Source organism: Hemiscyllium ocellatum, chromosome 22 (assembly GCF_020745735.1).
Source record: "Hemiscyllium ocellatum isolate sHemOce1 chromosome 22, sHemOce1.pat.X.cur, whole genome shotgun sequence".
Lineage (NCBI taxonomy): Eukaryota > Metazoa > Chordata > Chondrichthyes > Orectolobiformes > Hemiscylliidae > Hemiscyllium > Hemiscyllium ocellatum.
The window spans coordinates 29473964-29497794 of NC_083422.1; the positions used below are offsets into that span (position 1 = coordinate 29473964).

General features: G+C 39.0%; 1 protein-coding gene across 2 annotated transcripts in view; it reads right to left on the reverse strand.

Moving 5' to 3' along the window:
* dock1 (dedicator of cytokinesis 1) overlaps positions 1-23831 on the reverse strand; it is a 594554-nt gene that overhangs the window by 217107 nt on the left and 353616 nt on the right. For both annotated transcript variants that reach the window (XM_060841973.1, XM_060841974.1), the window contains exon 29: positions 16815-16909. In XM_060841973.1, the coding sequence (XP_060697956.1) occupies positions 16815-16909 (95 nt within the window). The remainder of the gene's footprint in view (positions 1-16814; positions 16910-23831) is intronic.

A 23831-nucleotide genomic window follows, 5' to 3' on the forward strand; every position in this document is an offset into this window, starting at 1 on the left:
GACTGCGAATGTAAAATTTTCCAAATACAAACAATCACTTGGTCATTTTCTATATCCAGTTGTATATGCAAATATATTTTCCCATTGATGGTTAGTGAATAACAATGCTATTTCACTGGATATTACATTGGCACTAATAAAATAATTGATTTGGCTGTTTTAAAGGGAATGACTACTCTTTATAAAATATTTTAGTACGTTATCATTCCCAAAGCTGAAACTGGTGAAATATTTAAATTCTTTAACGTTGTTCTGATCTGTATTACTGAGAGAGGCTCAATAGCCTTTTAGCCAGTTACTTCCACACAATGTGGTTGCTCCTCTGCTCTTTATTACTACACACTTGAAAGATTTTACCACCAACACATTCATTACTGAATTGACATTTATGGGTGATTGTACTATCGATCCCCAATAGACAGCGGGAAATTGAGAAGCAAATTTGTAAAGAGATCTCAGTTATCTATAAAAATAGAAGGGTGGCAATAGTAGGATATTTTAACTTTCCAAACATAGACTGGGACTGCCATAGTGTTAAGGGATCGGATGGAGAGGAATTTGTTAAGTATGTACAAGTTAGTGTTTTTATTTAGCATATGAATGTATCTACTAGAGAAGGAGCAAAATTTGACCTCTTCTTGGGAAATAAGACAAGACAAATGACTAAGGGGTCAGTGGGGAAGCACTTGGGGCAAGTGGTTATAATTCTACAGTTTTAAAATAGTTATGGAAAAGGATAGCTGGACTTAGAAGTTGAAGCTCTAAATTGGAAGAAGGCCAATTTTGACAGGATTAGGCAAGAACTTTCACAAGTTGATTGGGGGGGCGGATATTTGCAGGTGAAGGGATGGTTGGAAAGCGGGAAGCCTTCAAAAAGACAATAACAAGAGTCAAGGGACAGTATGTCTCTGTTAGGATGAAGAGCAAGGCTGACAGATGTAGGGAATGCTGGATGACTAGAGAAAGTGAAGTTCTAGTCAAGTAAAGTTTGGCATATGTCAGGCACAGACTGCAGGGACTGAGTGAATTCCTACAGAAGTATAAGAGCAGTAGGAATATACTTAAGAGGCAAAATGGGGGCTTGAGTGAGCTTTGCCAAATGGGGTTAAGGAGAATCTAAAGGTCTACAAATACAATGAGGACAAGAGAGTATCTAGGGAGAGAAAAGGGCCTCTTAAAGATCAGCAAGGCCGCAGGAGATGGGCGAGATACTAAATGAGAATTTTGTGTCAGTGTTTACTGTGGAGAAGGGTATGGAAACTAAAGAACTTGGGGAAATAAACAATGATGTGTTGAAAAGTATCCATACTACAGAGGTGATGTTGGATATATTGAAACATAAAGATGGGTACATCCCTGGGACCTGATCAGCTGTACAGGCCATTCTGTTATAACGAGTGTTTTGTCAACGCAAATTTGCTGTAACTCATTTGATGGATTGGGGATGCTGTTTCTCCACTGCAAACTTTTTAAGCATGTGTTGGCTGTAATCCTATTACAGCGCCAACACTTTAAGTGCTGTTTCCTATGTGATTTTTCTATAATGTGGGGCTGCTCAAGAGTGAAAGCATCGCGCTATAGAAGAACTGATTGTACCCTAGAAGTTTGACAGAAGCTAGAAAAATGATTGCTTGGCCTCTTGCTGAGATATTTGTATCATCAATAGGTACGGGTGAGGTGCTAGAAGACCAGAGGCTGGCTAACGTTGTGTCATTATTTAAGAAAAGTGGCAAGGAAAAGCCAGGAAACTATAGACCAGCGAATCTCACATCAGTGGTGGGCAAGTTATTGGAGAGGATTCTGAGGGACAGGATTTTGCATGTTTTGGAAAGTCAAGGAGTGATTAGTGATAGTCAATATGGCTTTGTGTGTGGGAAACCGTGTCTCACTAATTTGATTGGACTTTTTTGAAGAAGTGACGAAGCGGATTGATGAAAGCAGAGTGATGGATGTTGTGTATATGGACTTCTGCAAGGTGTTTGACAAGACTCTGCATGCTGGACTGATTAACAAGGTTAGATCACATGGAATGCAAGAAGGATCGGCTACTTGGATAAAAAATTGGCCAGAAGGTAGGAGACAGCGTGGTGATAAAGGGTTGCTTTTCGGACTGGAAGCCTGCGACCAATGATGCGCCACAGGGATTGGTGCTGGAACCACTGCTTTTCGTCATTTATACAAATGATTTGGATACAAACATAGGAGGTATGATGAGTAAGCTTTCAGATGGCACCAAAATTGGTGGTGTACTGGACAGTGAAGACAGTTACCTCAGATTACAATGGAACCTTGATCAGATGAGCCAATGGGCCAAGGAGTGGCAGATGGAGTTTAATCTAGATAAATGTGAGGTGCCACATTTTGGTAGGGCAGCACTTACTGCTAATGTCCTGGGAGTGTTGCTGAACAAAGAGACCTTGGAGTGCAGGTTCACAGTTCCTTGAAAGTGGAGTGGCAGGTAAACAAGGTAGTGAAGAAGGCATTTGATACACTTGGCTTTATTGGTCAGTGCATTGAGTGCAGGAGTTGGGAGGTCATGTTGTGGCTGTACAGGACATTGGTTGGGCCACTTTTTGAATACTGCATGAATTTCTGATCTCCTTCCTACAGGGAAGGCTGTTATTAAACTTGAAAGGATTCAGAAAATATTTACAAGCTTGCTGCTAGGGTTTGAAGATTTGAGCAATAGGGAGAGGCTGAATAGACTGGGATCTTCCTTGGAGCATCAGAGGTGAAGGGGTGATCTTATAGAAGTTTATAAAATCAAGAGTGACATGGATAGGGTGAATAGTCAAGGTTTTTTCTGCAGGATGGGGAAGTCCAAAACTAGAGGGCAGAGATTTAAGGTGAGAGGGGAAAGATTTAAAAGGGACCTAAGAAACAACGTTTTCATGCAGATGATGGTCTGTGTATGGACTGAGCTGCCAGAGGAAGTGGTGGAGGCTGGAACAATTATAACATTTTAAAGGCATCTGGATGGGTATATTAAGAGGAAGGGTTTAGAGGCATTTGGGCCAAATGCTAGTAAATGGGACTAGGTTGATTTAGGATATCCGGTCCGCATGAACGAGTTGGACTAAAGGGTCTGTTTCCATGCTGTAAATCTCTATGACTCTAATTGTGCAGAGCATAGCGTGTAAGGACAATGTGGCAAACAGTGTTTAGAGTATACTATAAGCCCACCCAGACCAATCCAAGCATTAGAACATCATCTTCATTGGGCGTATTCATGAATCTTGACAGTGTGGAAGCAGGCCATTCGGCCTCTCAAGTCCACATCGGCCTTCCAAAGAACATTCTACCCAGACCAACTCCCTACTAATACAATGATCTCACTTTGATCCATATCCCCATTTCTTCCTCTGAATATTCTATTTTGGTATAATTCTGAATACTATTACTACTGTTTTGGATATTTTACTAGTATAATTGTACTTTAAATTATACCTGAAGTATCAACTGACTATACCCTGGGCATTTCTGGGATTGATTCCTTTAACTCCCAAATTCTTTTCACTTCTCAAAATTGTCAAAAGCATTTCTGTTTTTATTTATCCCAGTTAAATTCTTGCTTCGTACTGTTGTCTGCAACCTGTATCGAGATGGTCTTGCCAGTCTGTTAACATTGTGTCCTCCATATTCTGTCATATGATCATCAGCCCTATTTGCACAATGAACACTGACAGAAAGTAACGTGTTTCAAGGAATATTTTGAGTGTCTTTAACATTTGTTCCAGCAGTGCTTTTTTTGTTGCAAACTAACCTATGTCAATCTAGAAGTCTGTCTAAACTCAAAACCTGGCACAATTTAATAACTGAGACGCCAGGGCAGATTGCAGAATGTCCGTATGGAATATTTTGCAATGTTCTAAGCTTTCTCCTAACAATGTTTCCTAAGAATGATGCCTACTTTTCAATATTTAACTTACAAACTTACTAACTACCCTCTGGATGTCACTGATAAACATTACAAGTTAAATTGATGGTTCTATGGATTCCAGTCATTTGTTTTTCTGGTCATAGTTTCATTCCAAATCTCACACATCAACTCCAGCTCTAATTCCCTATTCCTATAAGAAACACAAAGATGCACCCTGTCAGGTTCTCACCCAATTACCCCGAATTAACATATGACTATCATCTGCTCCCTAGTTTCAGGGCCTCAGGCATCCCTGCCAGACCCTACGAAACAGTAACACTAATAACTTTCTTTCAGTAGTTATTTGCTCGTCAAAGCAGTGTTTTAGAGCCCAGCTAAAGAGGAAGAAGTATGCACACAATAGTTTTTAGTTCACAAACTACTTTCATTTTTAAGATGTCATTGTTAGATTATTGTCACCATTTATTGTATAAAACCTATGAAGTTTTCCATCCAGTAGGGTCAGATAGGTGGAGAAGAAATACAGTTGAACTTCAAAAATAACTACAGTAGTTAGCTGTGGGCTACCTTGGGACATCTTGAGGATATAACAAGGCAAAACATAAATTCAAGTGCTTTCATCTATTTTTCAAGACTTTTGGTACGGGGCTCAACATTTACCACTTGGGTTTGCTAAGTGCAAAATTTGACTCACTGGGGAGAAAATACTGAATTAAATGAACATTCTTGGTGATGACCGGAAAATTATATGAAATCCATTCAAATAGACAGATCTTTTATAATGGATAGACAAGTCTTAGAAGCATCAATATAAACTTTTTATGGAATGGGTTTCATGTGTGCAAGGCTTATGAACAGAGCAGCTGTTCTGTTAAAAATTAATTCACAGATGCAACTCTTGGGAACAACATGACAGATGTGATGCTAGATAGAGAAAGGCTTCTGATACGTAAGATCTAAAACAGAACAGGGAACACATCTAGCTGCAACTTGCATTAAAAATCTGAGCTGGGTCAAATATTTCATATAAAAGTAGTGATTGAAATCCATATACCCAAGTTTTTTTCTCCATCATAATCAGAGTTAATTTTTGACAAAAGCTGTCAATTACACACACCAATGAAACTTTTAACTTCTAAATTTAAACTTGCTATTCATAATTACATTATTTATATAACTGCACAAACAGCACAAATTCAGTCCATTTAGCTGAATTATTACTGATGCCCTAGTTGAAGCAACTACTATAATATCGTTTAGTTTGAAAAGATTGCAATATCAGGCATAGTGGTTGAATGATATGCCCTAATTCATGAATGAATCACCATATATAGGTGGACAAATACAGCACTACTCCACGGTGCTACAGCTTACTTTATGAAGGGAAGTTTGAAGTATCTGTTCCTTTATCATAATACATGCAGCATGACAGTTGCTGTGACCATAGTTGGAATTAAATATCCCAAGATACTTGTTTTGTAAAACAGATAAGTAAAATGAAAAAGCAGTGTGGATTGTTTAAATAACAATAGATGGGGTAAAGTCAGAGAGAAGGGAACTTACCTTGGAAAACTAAGTCATGGAATCAGGATAGACGGTGCTAAGAGCCAAAATACTGGTGGGAGCAGTTCATTGACTTCTAACAGTATATAAAACTCTAAAAGGAGTTTAAATCAGGAAATTAAAGGTGCATGCAATAGGCTTAATCATTAATCATGGCAGACTTTAAAATCTGATATAGTCTGAATAAAGCAAATTTGTGTAAGCACATGGAGGACATGTTCATGGAATGAATTAATGGTAATTTTCTAGATTAATATGTTGAGGAACCAACAAGGCAACAGGTAATTTTACATGTAGCCATCTTCAACCAGACATGGTTAATTAATAACATTGTAATAAAGGAGCCTCTGAACCGAGCAACCATACTATGCAAGTCTCTCGTATTAAATTGAGAGTGCTTTAGTTAGTCTGAAGCTAAAATCTTACATTTGAACAAAGAAAACAATGTCGATGAAGACTGAGTTGGCTAAAATTAACTGGAAAACTATGTTAAAAGACTACATTAACAAATTGGCAATGGCAAACCCATTGAAAGAATTCATTCAAAATTTGCAACATACATTCTCTTAATCAATTCCACAGGATAAGTGATACAAACAGGATTAAAAAAAAGGAGAAAGTGAGGTCTGCAGATCAGAGCTGAAAATGTGTTGCTGGAAAAGCGCAGCAGATCAGGCAGCATCCAAGGAACAAGAGATTCAACGTTTCGGTCACAAGCCCTTCTTCAGGAGATTTCTGAAGAAGGGCTTGTGCCCGAAATGTCGAATCTCCTGTTCCTTGGATGCTGCCTGACCTGCTGTGCTTTTCCAGCAACAGGATTAAAAAAAAGTTTGTATTAGACTAAAGGACAAGGTTTATAATGTTGCCAAAGACAACGGTAAACCTGAAATCTTGAAGGATTTTAAAATACAACAAATAATGACAGAAGTAAAGGGAAAAAAAGTTAGGATATTTAATTTCTTATTAGATTCCCTACAGTGTGGAAACAAGCCCTTCGGCCCAAAAAGTCCACACTGACCCTCCGAAGAGCAACCTGACCCATTTCCCTACATTCACCTCTGATTAATGCACCTTACACTACAGGCAATTTAGCGTGGCCAATTCACCTGACCTGCACATCTTTGGACTGTGGGAGGAAACTGGAGCACCCGGAGGAAACCCACGCAGACAGGGTGAGAATGTGCAAACTCCACACAGAAATTGCCTGAGGCTAAAGAATTTTAACCATCAAAAAATATTCTACATTGCCCAACCTTTCCAGTGGCCAGCATGTTGTCTCTCCTCAGGATCTTAAGTGATTCAGTAACAGAACCTTTCATTCTTCTAAATTTCAAGATATCATTCTAACCTGTTCACATAAGACAACCAATTCATACCAGCAATCAGTCAAATGAATCTGCTCTGTATACTTTTATACAATTATACCCTTTCTTAAGCAAAGAGGCCAAAACTGTATTCAGCATTCTAGATGTGGTTACATCAATGCCTTGTACAATAGAAGTTACCAACTTTAATAACATCCTATTTATCTTTCTATTCTTTTGCTGTATACTGAGAGATTCGTGTACAATGACACTCAGACCCCTTTGAACAAAAATGTTCTGCAATTGTTCTCCATTTAGCTAATAATCTGTATATCTACAATTGCTGGTAATATGAACAAATTCATATTTAGTCATATTGTACCCCCATCTGCCAAATTTGTGCCCAATCACAACTTATCTGTATTCAAATAGTTGTTTGGTCATACAGAACTTGAGTATTGCTGAAAAAAGACATATTTACAACAGAAATTTAAATCGGCCAACACATCAGCAACACTGATGACAGTAAACATGGTAAATAACGTGTAAAAACAAAATATATTTTTATTTTTCTGTATTTTTGATTGTGCACTGAAATGGAAAAAAATATTGTTAGCAGAAACAGGAGTAATTGCTGTACTTCTAAAAAGCAAGTTATTAAAAGTCACTGTGCTGCATTATTCAAGCAGTAGTGGAGGCTGTTACAGACCAGATGGTGTGTACAAATTGAGATTCAGCAGGTTCCTGTTTGATTTGTGGAATTGTGACCAGTTGTGGATGACAAAGCTTGACAACAACTATGCAAAGGTTCCTGGGTAGTTGAATAGCTTGTGGAGGTCTAAGATACTGGTGGGAGCTTTTGGATTGCTACAAGAGCAGATGGTGCATCTTCCTCTCCGGGAAAATACCTCAAGCCTAAGGAAAGCCAGTTGATTTTACTACACCAGTTGCTGAAACCTGGTGCCTTTAACAAATAACCAATAGACTTTGCAGTTAGAGCACCAATTGTCTGTGACTTCTTGAAGTAGTGAAACAAACCTAGAGAAAGGAACCTGGATAAGAGGAAATCCTCAAAAGCAAAACAGTCATGGTAACAAACTCAGACTTTTTACCTCTCTACCCATAACACCATTTTTTCTTTGTGTGTGTGTGTTGGCAGGGCGGGGGGGGGGGGGGGGGGGGGGGGAAAGGGGCATGACGGGAGCTTTCAAAGAGGTTTTAAGGTATGACTACTGGAGTTATGTATCAACAGCTTATAGTGTTTTATCTGTGATTAGAATCTATTTACTTATAATACATAGTAGTTCTTGTTAAGTACAGAAACCTGATCCCCCTGTTTTCTATTCACCTAGGTTTAACTGGGGACTTTGCATATTTTGAAAAATAAATTCCAGTGCACCACTCCGGTGTGGAGTAACAACGCAGCTAAACTGAGGCAACATCTCAACAACAAATCAGGATGATAAAAATTTGTCATATTCCACTTTTAATTTGAAATTCTGGACAGCAAAATAAATAATGCTGGTTTAGTTTTGATAGAAGCTAAAATGTCAAAATTAACTAAGTTGACTTTATCTAAATGTATATTTTTATAATAATAATGGAGGGATTCACACTTCACTACAACAAAATTAGCATTTCACCCAGTGGAGGATATTTAGGATAGGTACAGGTAAAACCAGTAACCTCAGGTCTAAGTCCGTGCCAGATTTCAGATCCTGCTGGTCTTTGGTCTGGCTGCTCAGGGCGGTCAAATCAGGGGTTGCTTGGCCCATGAAAATCAAAAGAGACACTCAAAGCTTGCAGTTATATTGTGAACTATCCCAACATTGCAGCACCTAGCCAAACAAGCTGGTAAGTCATTTTACCCATTAAATAATAAATTAAAATTCATTCATGGCAGCTTAAAAATGTCTAGCTTCCAGCAGCTAGATTTGAGACCCTGTATCTATAATAATTATGAAACTATTATACCTTTAAAACATTGGTCATGCTTCATTTCATTAGGTGCTATTTTTCAAGGGTTTTTACAGTGAGACTAATAACATAAAGGTATAACTTAGTGGAGATTTATTGATTGCTCAAGGACTGTAATCTGAGGAAACCACATTATTTCCGGTGGAGGAGCTTGGAATCATTAACAGCAACTTCTGGATTTTCGCACAATTCTACATGTGCAAATTCCTGCAGTTGTCATCAGTTTAATTGAAATAATGAATGCTGTGTGGTTCAACATCATTGCCACAACAAGATCTGATGCATGTGTACAATCCTCACAGAATCCCTACAGTGCAGATGGAGGCCATTTGGCTCATCGAATCTGCACCAACCCTTTGAAGAGCATCACACCTAGACCCACCCCATCACTATGGCTAATCCACATATATTGTATACCCATGGACACTATGGGGGAATTTTACATGGCAGATCCATCTTACCTGCACATCGTTGCACTGGAGTATGAAGCTGGACCACCCAGCAAAAATCCTTGTTAAGACACAGGGAGAATGTACAAACTACACACAATCAGCCAGCCAAGGCTGGAATTGAATCTGTATCCCTGATGTTGTGAGGCAGCAGTGCTATCCTGCAGAATTCCTGTGCTCACCAAATCTAAATTTTTAGATTGAATTCACCCCGATATATAGTTTTAAACTGACTATGACAGTCATCTGCAGCCAATTGTTGCTGTGTGTTAATTGGCTCCAGGTTGAGATCCAGCTTAGATGAATGGAGCACATGCTCTAGTTCAGGACTGGAAAGCAGGAAGCGTCTAGGTACCCGCATTTTCAAATAATCAACGTACAAATTAGGTGCAAGAACATATTTCTCAAGCCTGCTCCACTATTCAATAAAGTCATGGCTGATTTGATTACTCCATTTTCTTGCTAACCCTTCACTCTTTGGCTTATCAAGAGACACACTCTCTTAAAATGTTCAAAGTCTATGTTTCCATTGACTTTTCAGTGAGAGAGTTTCAATCACTCACAACATTCCTTGAGGTTAAAAAAACTCATCTATCTTAAATGGGTGATTCTTTATTTTTAAACAATGACCCCTAGTTCTGTATTCTCCCATAAGAGGAAATATTCCCTCCATGCCAATCGAAACCCCTCAGGACATTATTCAGTCAAAGTGCCGCTTAGATGACTAAAATCTAAGGAATATAAGTCCAGTCAATCCAATCTCCCCTCATAAGAAAACCCACTATTCCCAGTTAACAGTCCAAACAAACTTCCCTGAGCTGCTTTCAACACATTTGCATCCTTCTTCAAATAAGGAGCCCAATATTTTGCACAATGCTCCAGATAAGATTTACAAGGATGTTGACAGAGCTACAGGGAGAGGCTGTTTTCCCTGGAGTGTCGGAGGCTGAAGGGTGACCTTATAAAGGTTTACAAAATTATGAGGGGCATGGATAGGATAAATAGGCAAAGTCTTTTCCCTAGGGTCGGGGAGTCCAGAACTAAGGGCATAGGTTAGGGTGAGAGGGGAAAGATATAAGAGACCTAAGGGGCAATTTTTTCACGCAGAGGTTGGTACATGTATGGAATGAGCTGCCAGAGGATGTGGTGGAGGCTGGTACAATTGCAACATTTAAGAGGCATTTGGATGGGTATATGAATAGGAAGGGTTTGGAGGGATATGGGCCAGGTGCTGGCAGGTGGGACTAGATTGGGTTGGGATATCTGGTCAGCATGGACGGGTTGGACCAAAGGGTCTGTTTCCATGCTGTACATCTCTATGACTCTATGTGGTTTCATCAATGTCCTGTGCAACTGAAGCATAAACTCCTTACTTTTGCATTCAAATCCATTGAAATTGACTGGCTTTCCCAATTGGTTGCTGGAGTTGCAAATTAACATTTCGTAACAAATTCACTGGGACACCCAGATTACACTGCATTTCAGAGTTCTGTAAACCCAAATAATTTAGATAAGATGCTTCTTTTTTATTTTTCCTGGCAAAATGAACAACTGCACATTTTCCTACATTGCATTCCGTTTGTCAAATCTTCTCACTTGCTTAGCTTCTATCCATTTGTAGTCTTATTGAGTCCTCTTCAAACTTACTTTCCAATCTATCTGTGTGATCAGCAAAATTAGCAACAGTAACTTTGATCCCTTCATTTAAGTCATTTATATAAACTGTGAAAAGTTAAGACCCCATCAATATTCCCTAACACACATTTGTTATACCTTGCCAACCAGAAATTTATGTCTGTTATCTCTGTTTGCTGTTATTTAACCAATCTTCTATCCAAGCCATTATGTTACTCACTACACCATGAACTTTAATTTCTGCAACAACATTTGATGTGGAACCTTATCAAATGCCATCTGGTAATCTTTCATCTAGCTCAACTCTTCCCTTTCTTCACAGGTCATACGATTACTGGGAAATTTAAAGAATGCAAAGGATTGTTTTAAAAGCAAGGACTGAGGAAGGAACTGCTGCATTCTTAAAAGCAAGTTTCAATTGTTCAGATGATGCAAGCTTCAATACCAGTGCTTCTGACATATCTTTTCTCCTCAATAGCAAAGTCTCTTCCAATATGATTAACAGAACACTTAACGCGACCATTCCATTTTTTCCAATTCTGCTCCTACCTCCTTGCCAATGAGAAGATTCCCCTGGTCCTCATCTCAACCTCCACACTGAACGGATCACCTGCTGCCATTCCAGTGTGATTCCATCAAAAAACATCTTCAGTTCTTATTCCTTTCCCACTCTCAGTCTTGCAAATGGATCATTCCCTCTGCAACACACTGGTTCCCTCCTCAAGTTGGCTCAACATCAACTACTGCCCCTTCCATGGAACCTTCCAGATCATGCATCGGAAATGCAGTGCTCGTATTTCTAAACTCATCTCTGCTTTATGACCATACAATTCTTCCAGATGAGACAGCATTTTATTTGTACTTCATTCAGTTTGAAATACAACTTTTACTCTCCATGTGATATCCCTTACTTTTGGATAAATATATGACCTATTGTGGAAACATCTGCTCAGTCAGTAATTGTGCCTCAAAACTTCTAGTGGAGTATAATATTATAATTCTCCTCAGTCCACTCAGATCTATGCTCTCGACTTCCATTACTAGTTCAATGTAAACTCAAGGAAATGTAGCTCATCTTTCAATCAGGCACCTCACAGCCTTTTGAACTCAACATCAAGTTTAACAATTTCAAAACCCAATCTTTGTTCACATTTTTTGGATGGTAATGGTTAATGAAAGCTCTGTGGCTTCCTTTTATATTTCCTCTAGATCTACATTTTACTTCTTGTCTCATTTACTTTGGCCTCTTTACTTGTCCCATTGCGGTCATCTGTGTGTACCATCTTTCCTTTCATCCATTAATTGCCCCTGCCTGCTGTGCTGCCACATACCTTTCCTTTATTCTTTCTCTACTCCTGCCTTTCCCTGCTTCAGTACTTTTTTACAACTGGTTACATGTGTATTGAACTGATAAACCTAAACACAGACATTGCATGAGCCTCTGAGTATTTCTAGCACCTGCAAATTTTAGCCCTCAGGCCTCAGGCTTTGGTCAGTAGTTGTGAACTGACATTACACTTCGGAGCCCTGAACACATATTCTAAGATAGTACTCTATTACAGTTCTGAGGCAGAATGACATTGCTGGAAGTGCTGGATTTCAATTGAATGAGATCTTAAACTACCATTTCAAAACTCAACATCTAAAATCAAATAAGTTAGTAATTTATTTATTTCAGTAATTTATGAATTCAGCCAGTTGTACTTAAGCTGAACCTTTGAGAAAGCAGCCATGCTTAGTTTCACACTCCATTTTTGCCCGTTTTTTTCTCAAGTTCACAACCAACCACCGAATTATGATCGAAGTTAGCTTCTACCATTGTTTGAGAAGAAAGGTTTGTAGTTGGACAACTCAGGAAAAAAACCTCTCATCTCCTTGTCAGATCTTTTGTGAATGATTTTAATTCTGTGATGACTGGTTTTGTTTCAGTCTTCAGAGAGGGAGAAAATTTTTTCTATCTACGCTATCACAAGCTCTCATCAACTGAAAATCTGTCTGAGGTCATGTCTTACCCTGTTCTAAGGGGAAGAGGCCTAAATTTCCAACCTCTTCTCATAGCATGTAAAAGTTTTCTCTGTTAAGGCCTTTAAATTTTCCTTGAAATGTCCAGAGTTTCCCACAATGCTCCATCTGAAGACTAACCTGGTGATAAAGTTCTAGCATTATCTTCTCTTTCATCCATGAGATATGGGCGTTACTGGATGGGCAAGTATTTATTGCCCATCTCTAGTAGCCATTGAAGTTTGGTGGTAAGCTGCCTTGAATCACTGCAGTCCATATGCTGTAAGTGAGTTCACAATACTAAAAGGGAGGGATTCCAGGATTTTGACCAAACTAAAGGAAGGCAGTATTTTTCTAGTCAGGATGGTGAGTGGCTTGGAGGGGAATTTGCTGGTGTATTCAATGGTGCTTTAATAAACCCAAGTAACTCACGATTTTTTTCAAATACCTGATCAACTCCCTCTACACTTCAAGGATTTGTCTTTTCAGATATCTAGATGTCTCTATTTTTCTCATGCAGGTTGCACCAGTTATAGTACATCAGTCCATATTAGTTGTCACATTTCTCTACATCGAACTTCATTTGTTATTTTTATTTTCAAATTCTGTGCCATTTTTTCCATTCTGTTTCTGTAATCCTGAAGTCCATAGCCAACACATCACAATTCATTGTTGCCCATGTTATTATCTGAAAACTTTACAATGCTCTTTCCTACACTCAAGTTCATAGGTTGTTCATAAAATTTATAAGATGCAAAACAATTGTTCATAAAATTTATAAGATGCTCCTTGGGGAACACCACACAAATCATCTCTCAGTGCAAAAACATCTATCATCAAAACTATTTCCTGTCACTGTGAGAAAACCATATCCATAACACCACTTTCCCCTTAATTACTTGCCTTCCATCTTTTAACAAGTTTCTGTGGAGCACATTGCTGAATGCCTTCAGAAAGTATATGCATAGATACTAAACTCAAACCACCTTTTCTGCTAACTCAAATAATTCATTCAAATTAGACAAACATAATTTGCCTTTTAACAAATCCACATTTCCTCACTTTGACTAAATCATTCCAAATAATGTTTTTTTCATAATGGTTTTCAATAACTACTCTAGTTTCCTCTTTTATGCCTCTCCTCTTGAATACTGGTACAACATGAGTAGTCTCCAGTTCCACGGCACCAATCCTGTACCCAATGAATACTGAAACACTGGGACCAATTCCTCTGTTAATTCTACCTTTGTTTCTTTGGGCTAAAAGACCAATTTGATATGGATCAATTTTCAGTATTGCTAATTATTTAGTATGTCTTCTCTGCTTGTTGGTGGAATGGTGGAAAGTGGTTACTTGATGTGGAAAAAACTGGCGACCATATTTTCTATTTTAAAATATTACTAATTGTCCTCCTATTTCAAAGTACTTAATTGGTTTCAAAATGTTTCTGGACTAGAGGTCATTAAAAACACTATAATACTTTTTTTCTCCCATCTACTTAGCTTTACTTATGTTTAGGCAATGAACCTCAATCTATTCAATCAGATCTCTGATTAACTGAGCCATAATAAAGCATAAATACAGGATTTCTGTGATACAGGATACTAAAAGACTCAAGCTCTCCAGAATTAAGCAATTTGTCACTCCATTAGTAATGTTTACTCTCAGCCATTCTTCACAGATTCTCAGTTGCTCACAAAGTTCAGAAGATTTGAACATTTTGACCAAACCTGTTTATATTTAGTTCATAAATTAAGAATTGTGATAAACATAGCAACCCAAGAAATAGCTTCTAACTTCTCAGAACAAGACGAGGTTTTTAGATTATAATGCACTGAGTACTATTCGATAATTCACATAGGATTAAGCGGTGGATACTTACTATCATGTCCACTTTTCCATATTGAATAAATGCACTCATGATCTTCTATTACATAAATGATTTGGATGGGAGCATAAGAGGTACAGTTAGTAAGTTTGCAGATGACACCAAAATTGGAGGTGTAGTGGACAGCGAAGAGGGTTACCTCAGATTACAACAGGATCTGGACCACTTGGGCCAATGGGCTGAGAAGTGGCAGATGGAGGTTAATTCAGATAAATGCGAGGTGCTGCGTTTTGGAAAACCAAATCTTAGCAGGATTTATACATTTAATGGTAAGATCCTCAGGAGTGTTGCTGAACAAAGAAACCTTGGAGTGCAGGTTCATAGCTCCTTGAAAGTGGAGTCGCAGGTAGATAAGATAGTGAATAAGGCATTTGGTATGCTTTCCTTTATTGGTCAGAGTACTGAGTACAAGAGTTGGGTGGTCATGTTGTGGCTGTACAGGAGATTGGTTAGGCCACTGTTGTAACATTGCGTGCAATTCTGGTCTCCTTCCTATCGGAAAGATGTTGTGAAATTTGAAAGGGTTCAGAAAAGATTTACAAGGATGTTGCCAGGGTAGGAGGATTGGAGCTGTAGGGAGAGGCTGAACAGGCTGAGGCTGTTTTCCCTGGAGTGTCAGAGGCTGAGGGGTGACCTTATAGAGGTTTACAAAATGATGAAGGATATGGATAGGGTAAAGAGGCAAAGTCTTTTCCATGTGTTTGGGGAGTCCAGAACTAGAGGGCATAGGTTTAGGGTGAGAGGGGAAAGATATAAAAGAGACCTACGGGGCAACTTTTTCACACAGAGCATGGAATGAGCTGACAGAGGTGGTGGTGGAGCCTGGTACAACTGCAACATTTAAGAGACATTTGGATGGGTATATGAATGGGAAGGTTTTGGAGGGACATGGGCTGGGGTGCTGGCAGGTGGGACTAGATTGGGTTGGGATATCTGGTTAGCATGGACGGGTTGGATCGAAGGGTCTGTTCCCGTGCTGTACATCCCTATGACTGTAAGTCATTCCATTAAAAATGATTTTTATAGAATAAGTGTTATATTTGTAAAAAACAAAAACCACAATAATTAATCAATTAGTTTCCTTAGCTTTAAATATTTCATGATTTGGAACTCTATCATGTGCATGTTAACTTCAAACTCAGAAATAGTAAATGCGAACTGTTACAGGGTGGGCAACCCATATAAAATGATAGAGGTCAATTATTCACTTCTTAACTAATGAAAGCCTAGATCACGTTTTTGTGTACCTTTAATTCATGCCCTATTAATGAAAAGGAAATGACTTGGGATGTGAGTAACTACCCTATTCGTAAAGCCAGTGCTTCTCCAATCCGTAAGTTTCTGTTACGTACAACTTTTTGAAATAAAATAGTCATTCACTGTTTACTGATACTTATAAGTCAGTAACAACTCAAATTTTTGACTAGAAACACAATTCTTCTGAATAACAGATTCTTACATTTCTGTGACCAATTGTCTTGGAAGGAAAATGCTAACAGGCTTCTTAAAACACTAAAGATGCAAATTGCTTGTCACCAACTTCCACCTGTAATCTGTTTCAGTCAGATAAACCCAATATAATTCTCAATTTATGATTTTCCTTCTCAACCAACAATGAATACATTAAGCAAAAGTCTAACCACATCAACATGAACACCTGAACAATCAAGATTCAGTGCACTTAATTAGTTATTTGTCTGCAACAAAATGGCAAATGACACATTGAATTTTAAATATCATTTAGTATCTATCATAAAAATGACTCAGGCTGCAAGTTAATGTAAATATAATTCATTTTGCAACAGCAGTGTGCATTTCACAGATCAAAAGGAACACAACAATAAAGCAAAGCTAATGCTAATTATATTGAATTTTGTTCATTTTTAAACATATCAAATGTTTTACGAACTTAAAACTGTTTTGCACCGGTAATTTGTAAACAAGATTTGCAAAATGATGCCACATACATTTTAAAAGTAATATTAGTACTATTCCAATGACTAGCCTTTTGAAATGCCGCTTGTTTCCATTGCCACTTCCAGACAGACTCACAATGATGGATCAAACATGGAGAAGAAATATTGCAGTAGCAATTTAGAATTTCTCTCAATACTTACTTATTTTGCATCATGTTCATTATAACCCAGTCAGCAAGATAGACGTTCTTTCCGATGAGATCTTTGAACATAATGAATGTCTCCATCAGAAAATCCTGAAAGAGTTCAAAGTTAAACTGTTTTTACAAAAAAACATTTTTTCGAGATTGTTGCATTACAAACTAAATGCACAAATATATAGGTTACTGGAGAACAGTTTGAACAATGCATTTTAGAAGCCTATTTCTGTCTGTTGTTTCAAAAACCTCCATCCTTTTGATCTCTAAGAAGTTCTCTCTTAATCATGACTGTTCCAAAGGAGTAAGCTCCAACTTTTCCAACCTCTCCTAATTTCTAAAGTCATTCATTCATTGGTGGTCCATTGCAGATGAGGATGATTCTTTCTTCCACTCTCAGGGTGAGTCCGTATATAACTGTACAGACCAAAGTGGCTGTACAGACCAATGTGGCAACCACAGGCTCTGTTACGCTTGGAGCAAAAGTGGTTGCGGAAAGGGGTGAATGGAATATGTTGTTACAGTGCCACCTTTTCGCTGTTTTCACCTGGCTTCTTTTTTCCTAAAGCATTCTAAATAATTTCTAAAGTACTTCATCCCTGGTACTGTCCTGCTAAATCTTCTCTATACTCTTTGAAAAGCTTTTATATTTTAAGTATGGTGCCCTGAATTGTCCACAATGCTCCACTGAAGCCAAACCGGTGATTTATAAAGGTCTAGTATGATCTTCGTACCGGTGAATCCAATGACTCCAAGTTCAAGTAATCCACACGTTTTTTAAAACCTTTTAATCTCTTCTACAACCTTTAAAGATTTGTCTTTACAGACACCAAGGGATTTTGCTCTGTTTACCTGGAACATACTATTTAACATACTGTTGGACGTACACTTAGTAGCTCTCACAATGTTCTACAATGGACTTAATTTGTCATCTTTCTGCCCATTTCACCATCCTGCTCATGTCATCCTGAATCCTCATCATAATTCACCATGTTGTCAAGTTAATATTAGCTGTAAACTTTAGAATGCTGCTTCCTAGATCCAAGTCTGACGTTGGATTTCGGATGGATATTAGATTTTTGGTTCCGTTAGATGAACTGTGGAATCTTTCCTGTATATGAATCAAGCATACACAATATGAAATTATTTCGTGTATCCTGGTGGCTAACTTTCTTCCTGTTTGTCCTACGTAGTGTTTGTGGCAGTCCTTGCATGGAATTTTGTGGATGACGTTGGTTTTGTCCATGGGTTGTACTGGGTCTTTTAAGTTTGTTAGTTTTTGTTTGAGTGTTGGTGTGTTTGTGTGCTACTAGAATTCCGAGGGGTTTTAGTAGTCTGGCTGTCATTTCTGAGACTTCTTTGATGTATGGTAAGGTGGTTAGGGTTTCTGGCTGTGTTAGGTCTGCTTGTCGTGGTTTGTTCTTGAGGAATTTGCGGACTGTATTTTTTGAGTTTTTGTTCTTCTTGAATACGTTGTGTAGGTGGTTCTCCTCTGTTTTCTGAAGTTTGTCTGTGCTGCAGTGTGCGGTGGCTTGTTGGAATAGTGTTCTGATACAGCTTCGTTTGTGTGTGTTGGGATGGTTGCTGGTGTAGTTAAGTATTTGGTCAGTGTTTGGTGGCTCGTTGGAATAGTGTTCTGATACAAACTCGCATTCCTGGACGTCACAGTCGAAAGAAAGGACAACAGAGAACTACAAACCTGCGTGTACAGAAAACTGACAAACACTGACCAAATACTTAACTACACCAGCAACCATCCCAACACACACAAACGAAGCTGTATCAGAACACTATTCCAACAAGCCACCACACACTGCAGCACAGACCAACTTCGGAAAACAGAGGAGAACCACCTATACAACGTATTCAAGAAGAACGGATACTCAAAAAATACAGTCCACAGGTTCCTCAGCAACAAACCACAACAAGCAGACCTAACACAGCCAGAAACCCTAACCACCTTACCATACTTCAAAGAAGTCTCAGAAATGACAGCCAGACTACTAAGACCCCTCGGAATCCTAGTAGCACACAAACCCACCAACACTTTCAAATAAAAACTAACAAACTTAAAAGACTCAGTACATCCAATGGACAAAATCAGCATCATCTACAAAATTCCATGCAAGGACTGCCACCGACACTACGTAGGACAAACAGGAAGAAAGATACACAAACATCAGCTAGCCACAAAAAGACACAATCCTCTCTCCCTCGTAGCCCTACACACGGATGAAGAAAACCACCATTTCGACTGGGACAACACATCTATCCTGGGACAGGCTAAGCAAAGACATGCCAGAGAATTCCTAGAGGCCTAGCACTCCAACCACAACGCCATAAACAAACACACAGATCTAGATACCATCTATCAACCCCTCAGAAAACAAACAGGAAATGGCATCACCACAAACCCCAGGAATCCCCATCCAGGACAAAGATATAAATAGAAAGCAGGAAGACAACAGCTTCGCTTCACTTGGAGGTCGCCACTGATGATGTTACCTAGCCAGGTAATGAAACATCTGGATATCAAACCTACAGCTCAGCGAGCAAACCTACACCCTAAACCTCAACCTGAGCTACAAACCTTCACAAACCTTGCTAGGTTAACATATTTTATGTAGTACTGAGAGACTGGTACACCAAATGAGGTAACATTTTTCATATGAGACATTAATTCAAGACCTTGCCTGCCCTCTTAGATGTACATGACCAATAATAATCTCTCAAATAATATCCCTAAGCTAAGTCATAGATTTATTATCACATTGTAGTTTGTGGACACTATAAAAAAAATTGCTCCTTTTCCTACTATTGTAATAGTAACTGCTCATCTGAAGTTTTTCCTTGGCTGAAAAGCTCTCCGGATATTTTTCAGTCATGACAGGCATTCTATAAAGAGAAAAATTCTTTGTTTTCTCTTTCGCTCTTTGCACCTGAAGTTCAAGTTATCCAGCAATAAGTTTTGAATACTTCTTCTGTCCTGTACCTCATTCCATAACATTTAATCACGAGTCCTGAGGCAAACATAGATCTTCCACTTCAAAAGAGAAGACTAATTTTGCACATTGCTTAAAATTCCTAGCATGTACCAGTGGGAATTGGCCAATTTAGACAAGCAATTTTCCTGGTTCAATTTCAGGTTACAAATCAGGTTTACAGAAAGTAAAATAGGAATTGGGAAAATATAATATACATTTAATTATTGTGTGGAGCATCGAAAACTCTGCTACAGCAGAACATAGAACATTACAGAGCAGTACAGGCCCTTCAGACCTCCACGTTGCACCGACCTATGGAACCAATCTGAAGCTCTTCTAACCTACCCTATTCCATTCTTGTCCATATACTTATCCAATTACCATTTAAATGCCCTTAAGGCTGGCGAGTTTACTATTGTTGCAGGCAGTGCAGTCCACACCCCTACCACTCTCTGAATAAAGAAACTACCTCTGACATCTGTCCTCTATCCGTCACCCTTCAATTTAAAGCTATGCCCCTCCTGCTAGCCATCACCATCTGAGGAAAAAGGCTCTCACTATCCACCCTATCCATTCCTCTGATAATCTTGCATGTCTCAATTAAGTCGCCTCTCAACCACCTTCTTTCTAACAAAACAGCCTCAAGTCCCTTAACTTTCCTCGTAAGACCTTCCCTCCACACCAGGCAACTAGTAAATCTCCTCTGAACTCTTTCTAAAGCTTACACATCCTTTCTACAATGCGGTGACCAGAACTATACGCAATACTCCAATTGTGTCCAGACCAGTGTTTTGTACAGCTGTAGCATGATCTTATGGTTCTGAAACTCAATCCCATCCGAATAAAAGCTAACACACATATGCCTTCTTAACAACCCTATCAACTTGGGTGGCAACTTTCAAGGATCTATGTACCTGGACACTGAGATCTCTCTGTTCATGTACACTACCAAGAATCTTACTATCAGGCCAGTACTCTGCATTCCTATTACTCTTTCCAAAGTGAATCATCTCACACTTCTCTGCAATAAACTCCACTTGCCAACTCTCAGCCCAGCTCTGCAGCTTGTCTATGTCTCTCTGTAATCTACAACATCATTTGGCACTACCCACCTTAGTGTCATCCACAAATTTACTAACCCATTCTTCTATGCCCTCATCCAGGTCATTTATAAAGATAACAAACAACAGTAGATCCAAAACAGATCCTTGCAGTACTCCACTAGTAACTGAACTCCAGGATGAATATTTCCCATCAACCACCACAGCTAGCTAATCTCTGATCCAAACTGCTAAATCACCCTCAATCCCATGCCTCCATATTTTGTGCAGTAGCCTACCAAGGGGAACCTTATCGAATGCCTTACTGAAAACCATATACACCACATCAACTGCTTTACCCTCATCCACCTGTTTGGTCACCTTCTCAAATAACTCAATAAGGTTGGTGAGGCATGACCTATCCTTCACAAAACCATGTTGACTATCCCTAATCAACTTATTCCTCTCTAGATGATCATAAATCCTATCTTTTATAACCCTTTCCAACACTTTACTGACAACCTAGGTAAGGCTCACTGATCTATAATTTCCAGGTTGTCACTACTCCTCTTCTTGAACAAGGGAACAGTATTGGCTATCCTCTAGTCTTCTGGCACTATTCCTCTAGACACTGATGACATAAAGATCAAAGCCAAAGGATTAGCAATCTCCTCCCTGGCTTCCCAGAGAATCCTAGGATAAATCCCATCTGACCCAGGGCACTTGTCTATTTTACGCTTTCCAGAATTGCTTGCACCTCCTTCTTATGCACCTCAATTCCATCTAGTCTAGTAGCCTGTACCTCAGTATTCGCCTCAACCACACTGTCTTTTTCTAATGTGAATACTGGTAAGTATTCGTTTAGCACTCCAGTAGTATAGCAAAAATATTTTAACATTAAAAGGGTTGTTGTAATACAATAGTTCCTTATGATTGCAAAATTTTACCACTTCACTTTTGTAACAATGTTTTGAACAATTTTTTTTGCTCAATAAATGTCTTTTCCAATATCCAAGGATTTGAAGGTAATTTTTCATTTTTCACCAGAAAATTTTTAATGAATGAATAAAACTTATTTTATGCTATAATTAAAGTTTTTATTTTAAAAGGCCAGAGCTTGGATTTCACATATGACCAGAATTGTGACTGTTAGGTGAAATTGCCAATTGTGCTGTCTGAGCACGTCTAATCTCTCAAGCTGCACCAACACTGTTCAGTCAACTTTATTAATGGGAATATTTTTGTTTAAAACTTAGTACTTTCTGTCCAGCAGATTTCTTTCAAATAATTTTGAAAAACAAACTTCACACTCATTATTAAGGAAAATGCATATAGATGTATAAATGAACAAAAGGAACCTTCTGATGATACTGCTTGTGTTGACAATGCTCTCTTCTATGAAATAGATTGCAGAAAGATCGAAAAAGAAAGAAGGGTGAAAAGAAATATTATTTTTGCATGGGATCTTCTAATTTGTCATTATTAAACTTTAGCCAGAGCAAACAATATGAAACAGTGGATGAAGAATTAGACTAGAGTTGAGGTTAGGTGAGATTTTATTGTCATAAGTACAAGAGTACTGGAATACAGTGGAATACAGTGAGTGGCCACTATTCAGCACCATCTTAGAATTAAAAAGTGCTAAAATTAAATAAACTGAAACAAAAGGAAAAGAAAATGTGCAGATCACCCTCACCGCTGCCATGAGTCTTGAGTCAGGCTTGCCAATGCCGCCTGCGCTGGATCCACCAATACCACAGTGCTGCCATCGCTGCAACCACTGCTTTGCCACTGCTGACGCCCAATGAGGTGAGCAACAGCAGAGCAAATAAGCACAGAAGGTGCGAGTTTGCATGAGTAGTTCAAAGTATAGTGATAGGATTAAGGATAATGATAGGAAAGGTAACAACGAGCAGGAAAGATCAAGAGAAAGCAAATTGGGTAGAGAAGCATGAGTGACAATAATACAATGCAAAGATTGTAGTGAACTGCAAACTTTAAGATTTAATAATATCAAATAATAATAATTTAATAATAGAGCTTTGAAAAACATAGGGCATCCAAAGAATAAAGTGTGGACTGCAGATGCTGGAGATCAGAGTTGAGAGTGTATTGCTGGAAGCATCCGAGGAACAGAAGAATCGACATTTCAGACCTGAGCCCTTCATCAGGAATGAGGCTTGTGGGCTGGGAGTTGCTGTGAGATAAATGGGAGAGGGGGGTGCTGGGGAGAAGGTAACTGAGAATGCAATAGGTAGATGAAGGTGGGGGAGAAGGTGATAGATTAGAGAGGAAGGTGAAGTGGATACAAGTTGGAGGTCTAGGAGTTGGAAGTATATCCCGAGTGGTGGGATCTGTTTGTAGGTGGTGGAAGTGGCAGAGGATGATGCGATATATATGGAAGCTGATGGGGTAGAAAGTGAGGACGAGGGGGATTCTGTTCTTGTTGCATTGGGAGGAGTGGGGTGAACAGTTCATGAACAGATGAAAAGTTCATCTCCCACAAGGAAGTTGAATAGTTCATGAACTTCACTAACACCTTTTGCCCTGACCTCAAATTCACCTGGACCCTCTTGGACATCTCTCACCCCTTCCTGTCCTCTTCATCTCCATCGCCAACGATCAACTAACCACGGACATCTCCTATAAACACACCAACTCCCACAACTACCTGGACTGCATCTCCTCTTGCCCTGCCTTCTTAAAAACGCCATCCCAAATTTCCAATTCCTCTGCCTCCACCGCATCTGTTCCCAGGATTACCAATTCCATCCCACATTCAAAGACCACAATTTCCTCTCCTATGTGGTCAATGATGCCCTTTTTGCACCTCATCCACTTCCCACAACTTTGCCCTTGAACCCCACCCTGCCCAACACAACAAGGACAGAACCACCTCACCTCATCTCCTCCCCTCCCCCAATCCCCAGTCCTCACTTTCCACCCCACCAACCTCTGTATACATTGCATCATCCTCCGCCACTTCCACCACTGAAT